This window comes from Sinocyclocheilus anshuiensis, unplaced genomic scaffold (genome assembly GCF_001515605.1).
Source record: "Sinocyclocheilus anshuiensis isolate Anshui unplaced genomic scaffold, SAMN03320099.WGS_v1.1 scaffold44, whole genome shotgun sequence".
In the NCBI taxonomy this organism is placed as follows: domain Eukaryota; kingdom Metazoa; phylum Chordata; class Actinopteri; order Cypriniformes; family Cyprinidae; genus Sinocyclocheilus; species Sinocyclocheilus anshuiensis.
In genome coordinates, this window is record NW_015555746.1 from 510,720 (window position 1) to 527,231 (window position 16,512).

The 16,512-nt window shown below is 36.0% G+C and overlaps 1 protein-coding gene across 4 annotated transcripts in view; it reads right to left on the reverse strand.

Annotated features, from left to right (window-relative positions):
* LOC107673496 (calcium-dependent secretion activator 1-like) overlaps positions 1–7,428 on the reverse strand; it is an 86,396-nt gene extending 78,968 nt beyond the window's left edge. For 2 of the 4 annotated variants that reach the window (XM_016467092.1, XM_016467093.1), the window contains exon 1: positions 6,790–7,427. In XM_016467092.1, coding sequence (XP_016322578.1) covers positions 6,790–7,128 — 339 coding nt within the window. In that variant the 5' untranslated portion in view covers positions 7,129–7,427. Of the gene's footprint in view, positions 1–6,789 lie in introns of all 4 variants that reach the window. The other 2 variants (XM_016467095.1, XM_016467094.1) reach the window with 2 other exon arrangements.
* Positions 7,429–16,512: the final 9,084 nt, after the last annotated feature.

Here is a 16,512-nt window from a genome sequence, read left to right on the forward strand (position 1 = left end):
GAGATTTTCTTATTGATTTAAATGGTTTTTGAAATTATTATTTTAAAGAAAACAAATATATTTTTCCTTAAGTATTGAAATCTCCATAAACAACCAGCTGACTATTTTTGTAATATTTTGTAACATCACTTGGTCCAGTTTCATATATGGTGCCCTTTAAGTGATTTTTGATAGATTTTTAGTGGACAATTCTCACATTTATGTCTCTGCATTGCTAAATAGGTCAAAATTCTTTGCTGAGCCAGTCTGAAGACTTTGATGTGCTTTCTGCCTGTCAGTCATTTTGGGTGTTTATGCCACCCATATATGGGAATTAGGAATCTGACAGCATGATAGCTGAAACATTCTGGTTAAATGCCATATTTACCTTCATTGTCAGTTGTTAGTCTGTCATGCAACAATGCTATTTTCCTACTGTTTTTGACAACACTGAGATTTGCTACTGCTGTCCTGCTCCATCTTTAATACATTTTTGAGGGTGGGGTTTTGGAACAATGGGGGCATATCTGTTCACACTGCAAACTATTGGTTTTGTTTAACAGTAAATGCATGGTTTCATGCATTGTGAAAAACTGCAGAATTTGCTTACATAACTGTTCTCTTTTGTCAGTAATTTGACATACACAGAAACCAAAATAGCAAATATAATGTGGATCCATTAATCTCTCTCATCCTCATTGACCTGTTTTAAATGAAATCACTCATAAAATCACAACCCACACTGTATTACTGATGTTACTGACTGATGTTTTCATATGTGCAATTTTTTTATTTTATTTTTTTTTTTTGCTAGAAAATGGAGCATCACTTGAATTTAAATTTCCAGTAACATGTATTTGAGCTTATTAATGCAAATTAATGCAAATGCAAAAAAAATATTGTTTTTCATATCAAAGCCCATCAAGGACAAGACCAAAAGAGACTATTTTTCTTGACTGATTTTTATGTTTTTCTTCCCTCATATTTTTTTTAGTTTTCACTGCTCTATAAATTTGATTTATGGTTGATTTATGAAAGCTGGTTACTTCATATTTTGCATTATTCAGAGGTTTTCTTAAATATGTTGTTGCTATGAAAATCTTCATGAACTTCTAATGGAAATGGATCAAGCTATTTTTTTTAATTAATATTCGTTCTTCTTAAATTTCCATCAGACATTTTATATAGCTGTCTAGCCTCAAAGACGTTTTTCTCTTTTCTGTCTCGTCGTCTCCTCGTTTCATATTTCACACTGACCAGAAGCCCTCCTTTTTGCTGACCTGCCTTTCAACATGTGCATGTGAGATTGCGGCAGAGGTTTCATACACACACACACATACACAATACATGCTGGCAGTGTTGCTCCGTAAAAAACCTCAATTGGAAATCAGTGGAGAATGAAACTGAATTTGTGAGCCTGGCAACTCGATACAGGCATGGTAACTTCATCCATCACACAAAGCTGCTCTGATTTTCCTTTCTGTCTGAACAAGAATAAAATCATATGGCCAGCAGGCCAACCCAGTGGGGCTCTCAGACCACAGAGGAGCCCTGTTGGGTCATTCTCATTGGGTTTGATTGTGCTAAACACTCTGAAACACAAGGTTTGATTGAGTTCATTCCTCATTCACCCATCTTTCTTGTACTCGCCTCCTGTAATAAATGGAAATATCTTTCGGTATCTCCTTTTGCAAGCCCTACAGCATGACATTTAACTGGTTTGTAAAGCCTTTTATGTGGGACAGGCATTATTTCTCCTAGATAGACGCTATAAACAGACCCTCATTTTAATGCGTGAACACCAGACATTGTATTAATAAAAGTCTCTAGGTGATGCATCTCATTTGAGACCAGCAGATCAGTATATTTCCATCTTATTCATTCATAACCCTTTGTGTGTGATACAATCCGCACATTTACTGTATGCACATACAGTATATTTCCTCATACTGCGTATCAAAACAGCATGGGTGTTAGATTTCAAATACGCATCCACTAAAGCCTTGTACATAGATAAAATGCCTAGCTGTGAGTGACAGTATAACACTGCAGTCCCTTTGTGCCGTTTTTCACAAGGTCAACAGCCTTTACAAGGTGTGACTGTGCAACACAAACAATAGTCAAACTAAAACTGTCAACATGTGATATCACACGCAAATGCACACACCAGCAGACAATAATGCAGATGTGCAACCTCAATACTGATGTGTGTATCTTTATATCAGCATACAAGCTTTAGCGTGACTTAATTTAGGGATGGTAAAAAATAATAAAACAAGATCTTAAATGTACAATATTTTAATGCAAATATTTATATATATTCAATGCTAATTATATATATTTGGATAAACATCTGCTAAATGAAAAAATATAAATGTAAATATACATATTTTTATTCTGCAAAATACAAAGACATTTTCCTTCACCTTTGCTGCTTTGTGCTTTATAATACCAGTTCAATAAACAAGATTCAGAAGCATTAATATTCCATTTCAACTTCCAGTTTAGACACAATATACCATTGTGAGTCTCCAAGCAAAACACAGTAGAGATGTTTTTTTCTGAATTAATCTGTTTTGTTGAAATGATTGAGTGAATGGCTGCATGACTCACTCATTATTGGTTGGTTCCTAAATAAATCAGCATGTTTTAAGGGATCATTTGAATGAATGATAAAAACAAACACTGTTGTATTGGTGTAACAATGCAACTTGCAGCTGCTCATAAAAATGTTGAAATACAAAGGCCAGAAGTAACTGTTGTATATTTAGAATATATCTATTTATCAATTAATTATATTTGTTTGTACATTTATATATGTAGGCCCTTTTTGAAAGCAGATCCTATTATGGGAACAGGTAATTGTGACCCAAAATACCAGGTAATTAGTTAAAACACAGAAAAAGAGAAAGATCAAAATAAAGATCAAGGAGAAAAGGGTACAAAAGGAAACCTCATCTGCAGATAAGTTCAGCTGAAATGACACAACGATTTGCTTAGCCAGCTAAGTAAAAGACAATAAGCCCTTGAAAGCTGTCACTACCGGTATTATTCAAGGAGGTGTGATCTCTCAGCACGAGGTACACACAGGGAAGTATGTGCTGATCTAATGAAAATCCTAACACTTCAGTTTATTGGTGCATCATAAAGCTAGAAGGTCTGGAGTGTGTAAGGGCCTCTGATGTGCCCTTGTTACAAGACCACCTTATCTGCTTAAATGGGGGGACATCTACCATCTATCAGTGATGAAATCAAACACAGGAAGGATACAGATAATTGAAATTCTATCCTCCCCCAAGGCCTGTGAACAAAACTGCTGAGAGATCTCTATCGTGTGCCTGTATCACCTGGGGTTCAAGCAAGGGCTGCCGGCCCAGACCAGAGGCTCATGAGAGCAGATACAGGGTGAGTACAGGAGACGCTGCTGACAGCATACAAATTAGTCCAAGGCAAAACACACACTAAGTGACCTCCTGGACTTAAACTAGGAAAGAAAATGAAATATGATTCATATAGAAACACTGAGGCTGTCATTCAACATTATTGAATTTTATAATGAACTGGCTGAGCATTGGAAGACTGAGTAACGAGCAGTTTGCTGAAGAGGTGAGCCACGATAAGTCCTTTAGATGCACCAAACTTAGATGAAAAACTCATCCAAGCTAGGAAGGTAGCCTTTTAGAAGAGCAAAGATTTAAATCTAATTCTGGATTTGATTGCTTGCTGCTGTAAACACTGCATACTTGGATGCTTTAAGGTATTTTGTGAATAAACAAAAATTGAATACATTTTGTTATTAGCCAGTAGCTACCCTCAGTGATACCCAGGAGTAGAAACAGATGTAAAATTGACAGCAAATTTAATAATAATATACCCAACATATGTTTGTGATTTATAAGTGAAGGAGAAAAATGTGGAATTCTGGTGAGACGGAATGCATTATATTAATACAACAGATTATTATGTCCATTGATATGGCTTTGGTTAGCCTTTAAGGACATTCAGAATTACCTTGCATAATGTTTTGGATAACATTATAATTAACATTTGTACATGAACCTGATAAAGGAAATATACTATGTCCCTGCTTTTACAGTCATACAGCAGAGACTGAAAGCTACTCCATACATATTAGAAATAATGCATGAAGGAGATTTGATTTTCTTCATGATAGAAAAACTGATCACTTAATGAGACATATGCTACAGCCATTACCTTCAATCCCCTGAGCTCCACTGATATCACATTAGCTGAATAAGTACCCATAAAACTAGTAGTCACGCTTTCTGCAAATAAAGTAGCACAACCCAAAGAGATAAAAAAAAAAGACATTTAATGAATCTTAGTGATGATATACCAAAATTAATTTGTGAGAATTCGATTTTTGCAGTTTTTTTTTTATTAAATTATCTTTTTCACCTAACACTCCAGAAAAACAGCAATTTAAGTGATTTTGATTATTCTAAATGATTGTTTTCAACTTTAGTATGTTATTTTGTATAAAATGAGCATTAATGTGAACATATGTGGGGTCATTTTCCATCATCTATATAGGCCTATATGCAATGATTTTAAGTTCTGATTTATATTCAGTGATTAAACAGAAAAATGTCATGCTGTCATATAGCAATAATTGAATCTTATTAACTTACTGTATGAATTATATTGGGAAAAGTTCATCTTAAAGGGGTCCTATTATGCTTTTTCACTTTTTCAACTTTAGTTAGTCTGTAATGTTGCTGTTTGAGCATAAAAAAGATCTGCAAAGTTACAAAGCTCAAAGTCCACTTCAAAAGGAGATATGTTATTTACAATCACAACACACACTGGCCCAGCTAACCAATCACACAGCACATTTTGTATTTCAGAAGGCGGCCCTTTATTTGATACAGGAACTATTCGAGCCGTTCATGCCAGACTGGGGAGAGAGGTGTTGTAATAATGTAAAATATGTGAAAAATAACGTGTTTTTCGAACAACCTAGTATGGGAGCCTGTTCTACACCCCCCAAAACAAAATCAAGGCTTTGTAAAAGAGCATAATAGGACCCCTTTAAAACGACTATAGCACAACATGATGCATGAATCTATGTAGTAGAGTAGCCTTTTTATAAAGCCTCTTATAACTCTTTTACCATTCACCATACCTCTCAATGATGTTAGTGCCGTCTTAAATTCAGTCAACAAAAACAGAATTATAACCTTCCTTCGACCCTGCTCTTGATAGATGTCCTTCATGTCGATGATTCACATGACTGATTCTGAGTCACTGAAATGATTGACTGCAATGACTCTTTTGAACTTAAAAGACCTCAACAGTGACTCAACTCTGAGATCCGTTGTAATGACCCAAATTCCACCATCCCTGACTCACTCATCTGAACCAGCACGCATTGTGAAGATCAGAACTTTGACTTCTTGTAATGACAAACAGCAGGTACTCCAATGCAATGTTATTGATCAAAGCTTTTACATGTATAATGGCCTGTTTGACCTCACGTGAGGCTGCCTAGCATTGAATAACAATACTGTGGGACAAACGCATTCAGTTTTTCAATGAGGTCTATTGTGTTCACATCTGACTAAGCCATATTGCATAACAGAATCTTGTACTACAGTATATGCTGCTACGTTGACAATGTCAGATGGCTTTTTTATTTAACACATCATACATGCTATATGTCCCAAAATGCATTTTCACTATACTTTTTTTCTCTTTTCTCATACTGTGAAAATAACACTAGTCAGGTCAAATCCATACTTGGTTTGATTTTCTAAAGCTTTTAGCTTTTTCCTATTTATTTAAAAGCATGCGATAGCAAATACAATTGTCAGAATAAGAATGGACAAAAAAAAAGGAACAGATGTTTTTCCTTTTGTCACTTACTATAGCAGTAAATCTAGCTGTTAACTGTGGTTTCAGAGCATGTTGTAAATAGTCAGGGATGAGCTTGGATCAATAACTGAGGGAAATTGGATGGGACCTCTGAAAGATACCTCTCTGAACAAGGAAACATTTTATGGTAGGATGGCTATAACAGGTTTCCTTTGTTTCTTCCAGTCTTAAATTAATTGTATGCAAATAAATCTCTCAAGTTGCAATTCACTTAAGACTTGTTTATCAACAGGCTTTTGAGTAAAACAGCATAATAAAAGAACGCAACGAAACCAAAATATGGTGAACTACGATGAAGTCGTTTTTACTTAATCGTATTTGATTTTACTATGATAAAATAAGATGAAGTATTTCCATAATCAGGTGACATGACAAATACGTTCGTTGTGCTTTTTCGACCTTCTGAACAGTGCATCCCGCGTTCGCATCTGTTACACCAAAAGTCACCTTGGAAGATGAATGAGTGGCGCGAGAGATGGCGCAAATGGAACTGAATATCCTATGGCCGCAAGACTGCACACAACCCACTGACGTCCAATGCGAACGAGTCACATGACCGTACTACGGCAATGACACCGCTTTATTTTGGTCCATCAGACTCTTGAAGAATATCTATAATTAGAGCTCGTCTCGTGCGGCCGATTTTAACCGAACGTGCACGAATTCCTTCGGGTTTGGGGTCTCGCAACAGGAGCTCTCGAGCTTAAAGCAGCCTAAAATGAAGGCTGGCATTTTATAGGTGTCCCATGCAGGATATGGTGATTTTAGAAATGCTCCCTCACTTTAAGAGTAATATCACCTGACATACGCACGGGGATTCAGTGCAATGTTTGCTGGAAATTGCATGGCATAAAAGGTGCATTATGATGCATAACGTTTTTCTCAAGGTGAGATCCGGACACCTCGCGCTCTTACCTTCAGCTGTCGCCTTGCCATGTCTGTCGGCTGCTTGGCGTTGAAGGGATAGGCGATGCATCGCATTACAAAGACATAGAGTTGCAGCTTCTTCTTTCGTTCCTCTTCTTCCCGCTGCAGTTTCTCCACGTCCTCCTTTTCCTGCTCGCTGGCGGCCGAAGGGCTCGGGCTGGATGGTCGCGCACTGGAGCCTCGGCTGGCGGGCTGGAGCCTATCGGAGCTCTCGCTGGTCCTGCTGGGGGAGATGCGAGAGGAACCGGACTGAGGAGCCATCACCTCTCGGCTTTCCTCCTCCACTATCCCGTCCGATTCCTCTTCGCTGGAGGATGGATCCAACATTTTTGCTCTCGGACGGCGCTCGCCTAACCGTACAAGCGAATTAAACGCACGATGGGATGTTTACGGCGTGGAAACCTATCGGTTTGTTGACGTATCGTTCGGCATTCAGAGCTGTCGACTGGCGGTGAATTTTTAATCTCCTGAAACACTTCGGGTGCGGAAGCAGACACTGCAATCTCTTCACACGGCCAGAGCAAAGATGCTGCTGCTGCTGCATACGTGTTCCGTGCTGTGCCTCCGTTCGCCAGTCATTGCGAGGGACTCGGGAGGAATGGGGATGGGAGGGGCGCGCGCAATGAAAAGAGCGAATGATGGTCACTTCCTGCTGAGTCTCGCGTGAGACGCAGGCGCTGTCCGCGGTGCTGGATGAGAGAGCGGGTCATTTCGGTCGCAAAAATGGTGAGGGTATTTCATTTGACCTCTGGACTTCACTCACAGGACAGGGACTTGCCATATTACATCACCATATTTCATTCATTAGATGTATGCTTTATTTTTAACTGTATTTTCACAAGTCATCACAATTGTGAACTATTTCTGTAATTAGTAGGCTATCCCCAGTGTTGGGGAGTAACTAGTTGCATGTAAGTTAATTATGTAGGGTGAATTCAGGTAAAGTGGGCCACTTTTTGTAAAACGTGTAATTTAGATACCTAGATGTTTTTTTTTTCATTTCTTTTTTTACTTTTGTTAACTTTAAGGTCCAGCTATAATATTTCAATGTTTTTTTCAAATACAGTTCGCATAAAGTATTATTTGCAAGATATATATCAATAAACATTTTGAGGTCATGTACTTCAGACAAATTTCTTTTCAGCTAAAGTGGGTCATCCCTTATTTATAAAAAATTTTTTGCATCTTAACTAAAAACACGTGATATATGACCCTGGACCACAAAACGAGTCATAAGTCGCACGGGTATATTTGTAGCAATAGCAATAGCCAAAAATACATTGTATGGGTCAAAATGATCGATTTTTCTTTTATCCCAAAATCATTATGACTTTAAGTACAGATCATGTTCCATTAAGATATTTTGTAAATTTCCTGCTGTAAATATATCAAAACTTAATTTTTGATTAGTAATATGTGTTGCTAAAAACTTAGTTTGGGCAACTTTAAAGGCGATTTAGATTTTTTTTTTTTTTACCCTCAGATTCTAGATTTTCAAATAGCTGTATCTCGGCCAAATATTGTCCTATACATCAATGGAAAGCTTATTTATTCAGCTTTCAGATGAGGTATGAATCTCAATTTCAAAAAAAAAATTTTTTATTTGCAGTCCAGGGTCAAATATTAACACATATTATCAGACAAACTTATTTAACAACATATTTACCAAATCCAAAAATAGATAACCCATAGGTTATGTGTAAATCCTCATCTCAATTCATGTGGGAAATTCCAAACAACTGAAAGAACATGTTGTGTTGTCATTAAATTTGATTAAATCTGAATATCAGAATATTCAGAAATCAGAATATTGATCAAATGAACTCTACAATATGTAAAAAATATGACTATAACACAAGCAACAGCAAATAGTCAAAAAAATTAATAAGAACATTTTAAATGGGAACCATATGTAAAAATGTTTTTCTGTCTATGTTCTCTAAACATTTTCAGTTAACCTTAATTGTGTCCATATTTTAAAGCTTTATATTCTGCATCTACATTTTGCTCCTCTCATCCTTTCTTCACTCCACAGATTGAACTTCATGCCTCGACTTCTCTTTCCCTTCTTCCATCTCTGACTTGAATTTCCTGACTGCAGACTATTTTCTGTTTTCTAAAAAAGTAAATTATACATGTCAACTATAAAACAACCAGTGAATGTGAATTTATTTAATGAATTTGAGTATAATTACTGAAGGTTAAAGGTCAGCCCACTTTACCTGGATCCCACCGGCCCACTTTATCTAACACATTCAGCCAAAGAGGGCAAGCAATATTTAAACACCTTACAAGAAAACTAAAAAATTGTAAACATTTTATTCCCCTTGTTAACTGTGGAAACAAAAACAGCAGGAACAGTCCCAATAATATTTGTTTCAAAATAAATTTAATTACAAAATAAATGTAATTGTAATCAGTTACAGTTACTGAGAAAAGTAGTTACATGTAACTCAAAATTCAGGAGTTACATCTGAATTTTTTTCCCACACACCCCCTCATACAGACTTAATTGTCTTATTTCATAAATTGCAGTGACTGCTCTAAAATATGAGACACCAATATTAAGGAGTTTAGTACACAGAATAGGACACATGCTCATTTGATAACTGTTTTATTTCCTATTTGTTTTTTGTTTTTTTCAAGGCATTGTTAGATTCCAGTGTTTCCTGTCATAATTATGCAAAGATTTGATTTCAAAAACAGTATCCTAGCTATTAAACTATTTCTTGTTATGATTTTATATCTGTATTTAACAATCGCAAAGTGAAAAGAGGCGTTAAAGTCTGATTTTGTGGCTGTGCTTTAAAATTAAATTATTATAATGTTAATTCAAGTGATGAAGGATTTCATAATTCTGACAGTAATCAGTGTTGTGTACTACAGTAAGGTTAACCCTGCCTAGTTTACATATTTGAAAATGATTAACAGTTGAAAACATTAGAAATGTAGAAAGTAATCAAAAAGTAATCAAATCTATTCAGTTACATTACTTTAATAAAGTAATTGAAATAGTTACACTACTTATTACATTTTAGATAGGGTAACTTGTCATCCGTAACCTATTACATTTCCATAGTAACCTTCCCAAAACTGGCTATCCTAAAACATCATAAAACATAATATATACATAAAATAGCCTATCTATTATGTCATTTTTATGCTTTTACACTGAAAAAAATGGTGTAGAAACAATTTTCACTCAGAAATTGCTAGTACATTTCACAAATAATTACAAAGAATCCGCCTTCTGTGGTTCTTGTGGTAACTGTTATTTTTTTTTTATTCATTGGCTGTATTCAAATATGATCATTTGATGTGACTGAATCAACCTGAATACGTTAAACCAGTGAAGGTCATTTTAAAGGTCAGAAAGCCAAAATTAATAAAAATTATTTATTTATTTATTATTTTTTATTAATTATTTATTAAGTAGACATGACATTCTCCAGTAGTTTGTGTATTGTTGGACTACATATGGATAAATCTCTTACTTTTTACACCTCAGAGGGACATACAGTCCTCACACGTTTTGCCGTTTAGCAGAAGCTTTTCTATCCAATGCGACTTCCCTTACTATGGCAACAGTCCCTCTGGAGCAACCTGGGGTTAAGTGTTTGACTCCAGGGCACATTGGTGGTAGGGGTTTTGTTTGTAGTTTTTTTCCTACTTAAAGCAACATGTCTTAAGGTCGTTTTGGGGGCTTTTCTGGAGGAGCAGCAAGTCATAGAGCAACAAAATCACAACATAAGGTGTTTTCAATTGTATCCACAAGGGACAAAATCAATAAACAGCAGACACAAAGAAAGAAAATCAGATAAATTATGGTGGCAGCTGATAAAAGGATAGACTGATTTATGATGAGCCCCACCCTTATGTGAGACCTGCTCTTTCTCAACTATGACATGTTAAACAACATTCACGGTAAAAGATTTAGGATCTGTTGCCTTCAAAAACAAAAACATATTTCAGTTAGTTTTTGACAGCACTGAATTTTTAACATTATTGGCTTACATTCTTGCCATCTCGTGACTGTGACAAATTTTATCATCACACACAGCCCTGCAGCAAGAATTAATCCTTGACTATGTACAGTCATATAGCCATATATCCATAGGCTTATGTGAATTTTCCTGATGGATGGGGAAATGTACTCCAATCGTGTTGACTGCATTTTGATCATTTATCAGGATTATTCACCCACTATGAAATCAAAAGCAAAGCTATAGAGGCTTCTGGACTGGACTGGACTGGATAATTATCAGTGTTCATTTATATATATATATATATATATATATATATATATATGGGTGTGTGTAATTTACATTTTAGAACAAAGTGTACAATTTACCACAAACCTTGTTTTGCTCATATAATTCAAATATTCCATTATAAAACCCCATAGGAAAAAGCCTGGGGTTTTAATGTCACAGCTGCAGCACTCTATAATAATGTACAACAAAAAAGTTTCAAGCATGAGAAGGTTATATTCATAAAAACATTGTTTCTGAAACTACGCAATATTGACAGGAATAATCTCTCACTGTGTTCATCTATATGTTTTCCTGTCAATGGATTGCTAACAAATAACAACACTGATCATTTAGTGAAAATATGATTTTGAAACTGTAACATAATCATTATATTTTTTATGTATAATAAATGTCATCATCACACACAGCCCTGTGGCAAGACTTATTCCCTGGCTATGTGTAGTCATATATCGAACGCTTATGGGAATTTTCCAGATGGATGGGGAAATGTACTCCAATCATGCTGACTGCATTTTGATAATTTATCAAGATTATTCACCCACTATGAAATCAAAGTAAAGCAACAGATAGTCAGCATTTGACAAAGACTTCTGGACTCTTCATTCTAAGAAAAAGGATAGTAAAAAAGACAAAAAAATCCTTCATAAAAATTGGCAAACAGAAATACCCTTCAACTGAAACATGCACTTTGTTCTACGGGGCTTGCCAGAGAATTAGCAGTTAAGACTATAAATATAAAGTCCCAATGGTTCAGACTATCACACCAGATGTTCAGTTAAAGCGGTGCTCTCCAAAAACCCGTCTGCATGTTCACACATTTGCTAAATATAGCTATGTGTTCAGTTTATTTTAGAATAATCACACTCCTCGAATGTGTCGATGAACCTAACTGATATGAAAATATGTCCTGCTGCAACAAAAGCAATTATACAGTACACACAACAACCCACTTTTTTTAATGTAAAGATATCCTACCAAACAAATACTCACTCACTCCCTTAATACTATACATTTAGTAATACTTAAAAAAAAAAAAAATGTTCTCAAATGACCAAATGACTGCATCATGTCTGGTTCAGTCAGGAGATTGGATCATCAGATTATACAGGCCATGAAAGATTCTCTTTGGAGGTCTGCTTTCATGTACTGTAGCACAGATGTTCAGCGTTCCAGACCACAGGAACCACCCCTGGTGTTTCCAGAACAGTGCTGCTAGTACTTCCTGTTCGGGCTTTCTCCAGTGGATGTTGGCACAAATGGTTCTCCAGATCCCCCATCCTTGGACTATTTTTCTTTGATATATCTTCCAGTTTCAATAGGAAATACATCAGTACAGGAAAGAAAATCACACTCATCAAGCCATTTCATGGTTTCATTAACTCATATGTCATGGAGTAAAGAACATCTAAAAAAGCTCAGCCTTTCTTCTAGACCGTGTGACATTATTAAACTGTATGTGTGTGTGTGTGTGTGTCTGTTCAGGGTGTGGAAATACAAGGCAGAGTCATGGGAAAATGAATGGATGAGTGAATATCAGTGGGTCAAAGGCAAAGGCTGAGTCTGAGTGCTTACAGACGTGGTTGAAAAGCTCTCTACACTATTTAAAACACTTTGAATCTCTCTGTCTTTTTCTCCCTCAGTCACTCTTTTCTTTCTATGTTCATAAGAAACAAACCGATGAAACAGGATACTTATTTACAAGTATGATGAATGCACCTATTATTCAGTTTCCATGACCACATGTACGTCTGTGCAGACTTTTAGATCTATATTCATCAGACCTACAGTATATTCAAGTCCTCAAGTCTTATTGATCAGAATTAGACCTACTCTAAGTGGAACAACTCACAACGGCCCCTCACTTATTCTTCAGTCATCTTTCAGATGTATATGGTTCATCAAAGACTACACTGATATGATGAGACCAGCTTTATGCATCCTCCCAGGCATCTGTCTTTTACCTCTCTGTACCCTTTTCTAAAACAGAGCCGGGTTTAAGAGGACCATTATTTCTAAATATAGAGCTCTTTAATGCACTGGTCCTTGATCTGGTACAACACCAGGCAGAACAGCAGTGACACCAAAGGTTACGGCTGCACTGTTAAGTTCCCTCGTTCTTAAGTGAGTCTCATCTTAGCACTCACCTCTTTTCATCTCCATAATTACAGCAAAAGAAGAAGAATGATGATTAGATAGATCACTCTAGAATGATCTGTGATTCTCAACCAGAAATAGGACTACTTATAAGGATAGTTAACCCAAAAGAAGATATTTTGAAAAATGATTCAAATTTTTTTGTCCATACAGTGAAATTTAACGAGGTCAAAATAAACACTGGACCCAGCAGACTTTCATTGTATGGAAATGATGACAGTATTTACATTTTTGGATGAACTAGCAGGTTCCAGAGAGGAGGCTAGCTACTTGGATTTTGCCTAATTAAACCAAATGGAAAATACAATGAAGAAAAGAGCAAAATAAAATGTGTAAGATTTGAGTTAGGCAATTTTTTTTAGGATTCTATGGCCACATTAAAAACAGTTTAATTACACTGAAACATGCATTTTGTTTGTCTGCTATTTAACAGCATGTAATCAGTCTTTTTCTGTCTTCTCCCTCTTGTACCTAAGCTAGACAGGAACAGGAGAGAAGAAAAAAACAAAAAAAGAGTCATTAAATATGCAGTGAAGAGCAGCAGCACTTCAGGCGTAGTGAGAAACTCACTGCTGTCAGAGCTTCAGACCTGCCATCCACCGGGAAACACTAACTCCTTCCTTATTCTGAGAGACATAAGCCGGGATATACGCAAGTATTTGAACACAGGGCATTTAGATGAACATACAGGGATGAGTAGGAAGCTATGGTCATTCTGTCAATTATAAACACAATGCAATTTATCAGTCTTTACCCATTACTCAATCGTGGTGTATCACCTCATAAAAGATTAATACAGCTGACATGCCTAAAGACACCAAGTGCTTTGATTCACTGAACAGTGCAGCATTGCATACATATGATAAAGCAAACCTGCTAAATTACCTGCAATTTTCTCCTTTCAGCAGCATAATAAAACCCTGTTGTTGGCTGCATATTATGACACCTCTAATTAGGCACTCTGAAATTCTTTTTGTATTATCAATTTATTCATGTTTCTTCTCTTATATTCAGTAAAAGCATAATTAATTACGTTTAGGCCTACCACATTATCATTTCATAGGAATATTAAAGGTAAAGTCTCTGTCTGTGTTGTAGAATTGCTTGCTTGTAAGCTGTTTCTGCTGAATCTCTTTTGCTGTAACTATGCAGACCATGATTTCGTTTTGTATCAGTGTATGTAAGGAGTTTTCTTGCCAAAGGTTGCCTGCATCATTGGACATATATTTGTTACCTACCTTAATGCAAAAATCCCACTGTATGTGAGAAAAGAGCTGATAGGAAGCCAGAATTAAATTAGCTTTGAGTGGATCCTGGCATTTGAGTGATCTAAGGCAATGAGCCAAAGAGAGAAAGAGATTGGGTGGGGATTGGGGAAAAAAGAAGATGGAGAACAAGACAATTGTGAAATAATGTCATAATTGGGGCCATTTGCTATTATGTTTATGACACACATGTTTTCATGTCAATGTGTTTCATTAAAAAATTAACATCGGGGAGGTAATCCTGTAGCTTTTAGCAGAGAAAGCTGACCACAGAAACAGGAAAGATGAGGAAGCCACAGTTCAGGACTTCACTTTACTTAGTCACTCTTAAAAAATAATCATCACCGTTAAAAGTGAACTGTCTAGTTTTTGTGTCACTAGTGCCTACATAATGACTTTTAACAGAACTCTGAAGGAAAACTGCTGCTGTTTAAATGTAGGGCTGGTTTGTGTTGTTTCCACATCATGTTTCTCCTTTCTTCTCTACACTGTGTATCATCCACTATTAAAAACAGCAAAAAGGAACCACAAGAAACCAAACTTAGAACTACTATTAGAACTAGTGTACCATCAGAATAATTTTGAAACTGATATTTCAAGGTAAAAGCTTTCATACAGTTGCTTTAAATCTTTGCTTTAAAGGCATTTCAAACACAACAGCCCTCCTAGTGGAGAATTAAAGTAAGAGCACCTTATAATTCAAGAGGTATATACATTAAGAAAAAGAAAGCACACAGAGAAGTCACAGGAGTGATAGAGGAGTATTAAGTAAGCCCGTGATTGTAAGAGTGTTTGACACTCTTATAAGAATCATGAATAGAATACAGAAATAAATATTTATAAATGTAAAAACAGCTATGGATTCTGAACGTTTGAATGAATTGCATGCAGGAGACAGTCTCGAACAGCAGATGGCAGCATTGTATAACAACATAACTCAATGAGTATAATTGTGTAAGCTCATGTTTCTTTCTTTCTTTATTTTCACTGCAAATGTGTATTAGGGTTTCACGACTCTAATTATTTCTTGGCTCTAAAAATGAACTTTGTACTGATCAAAGGAGCTATTTGGCTCAGATCTTATGAAGCCACTGATACCAGCTTTGATTGGTACTTTCAGGGCACACTGTTCTTTATTCATGACTTGCATTTACAATAACTAAAAGGACAAAAGGTGGCTACAGGAGAGAAACATGAGAGAAACAGTCCACATGTCATTAATGACACCTATGTCTTGTATATATTAATGACACCTATATATGTGTTGTATTCATTATAATATTTTTATTGTGTCCTTAAAGCTGGCTGAGATGGAGTGACTACACGTATTTCTTACTAAAATAAATCAAACAAAAATAATAATTTTTAATTAAATTTAAGTTAATTTTGATCACAAATCTTGCCAGTGTGATTAAATAGCTTATGATGTGTGATGATTGTGTGTGATCATTCTCTTTCTTGAATCATTCACATACACAGACCAGGTATTTAATCATCAAGCTGTCAAAAATGTGCAGGGAAAAATTAATTTACCAACAGTCTAGATTCCACTTTAATCATTTGCAACAATTAATGAAAACAGAGGGTCATTACTGTGGCAGAATTATTGTTTATAATCATAATTATTTATGTCCTGCATGTAAAACACTGAGGTTATGGCTGTAATGTACCCAATACATCTGCTAAGGATTACGTAATGTGAAGTTGATCTAGATTATTACATTCTTAATTGCATATTTTTCAGTGACTGAGTCTGAGTGTATGTACAGAATATGTGTATATTTACATACACGTGTGCAATTGGTCTGCATTTAAATTATCTGCCAGGGGTCTGCGTGTATTATTATGTGTGCCCCTTAAGTGCATCTGTGTGTGTGTGTGTGTGTGTGTGTGTGTACATGTGTGTGTACATGTGTGACACACACAGTGCCAGTTTCCCCTGTAAAGCATCTCCATGGTGTTCACTCACTCAGTATCTCTGGGTTTGGCTGGCAGAGGAGCTCAACTCTCCTTCATAG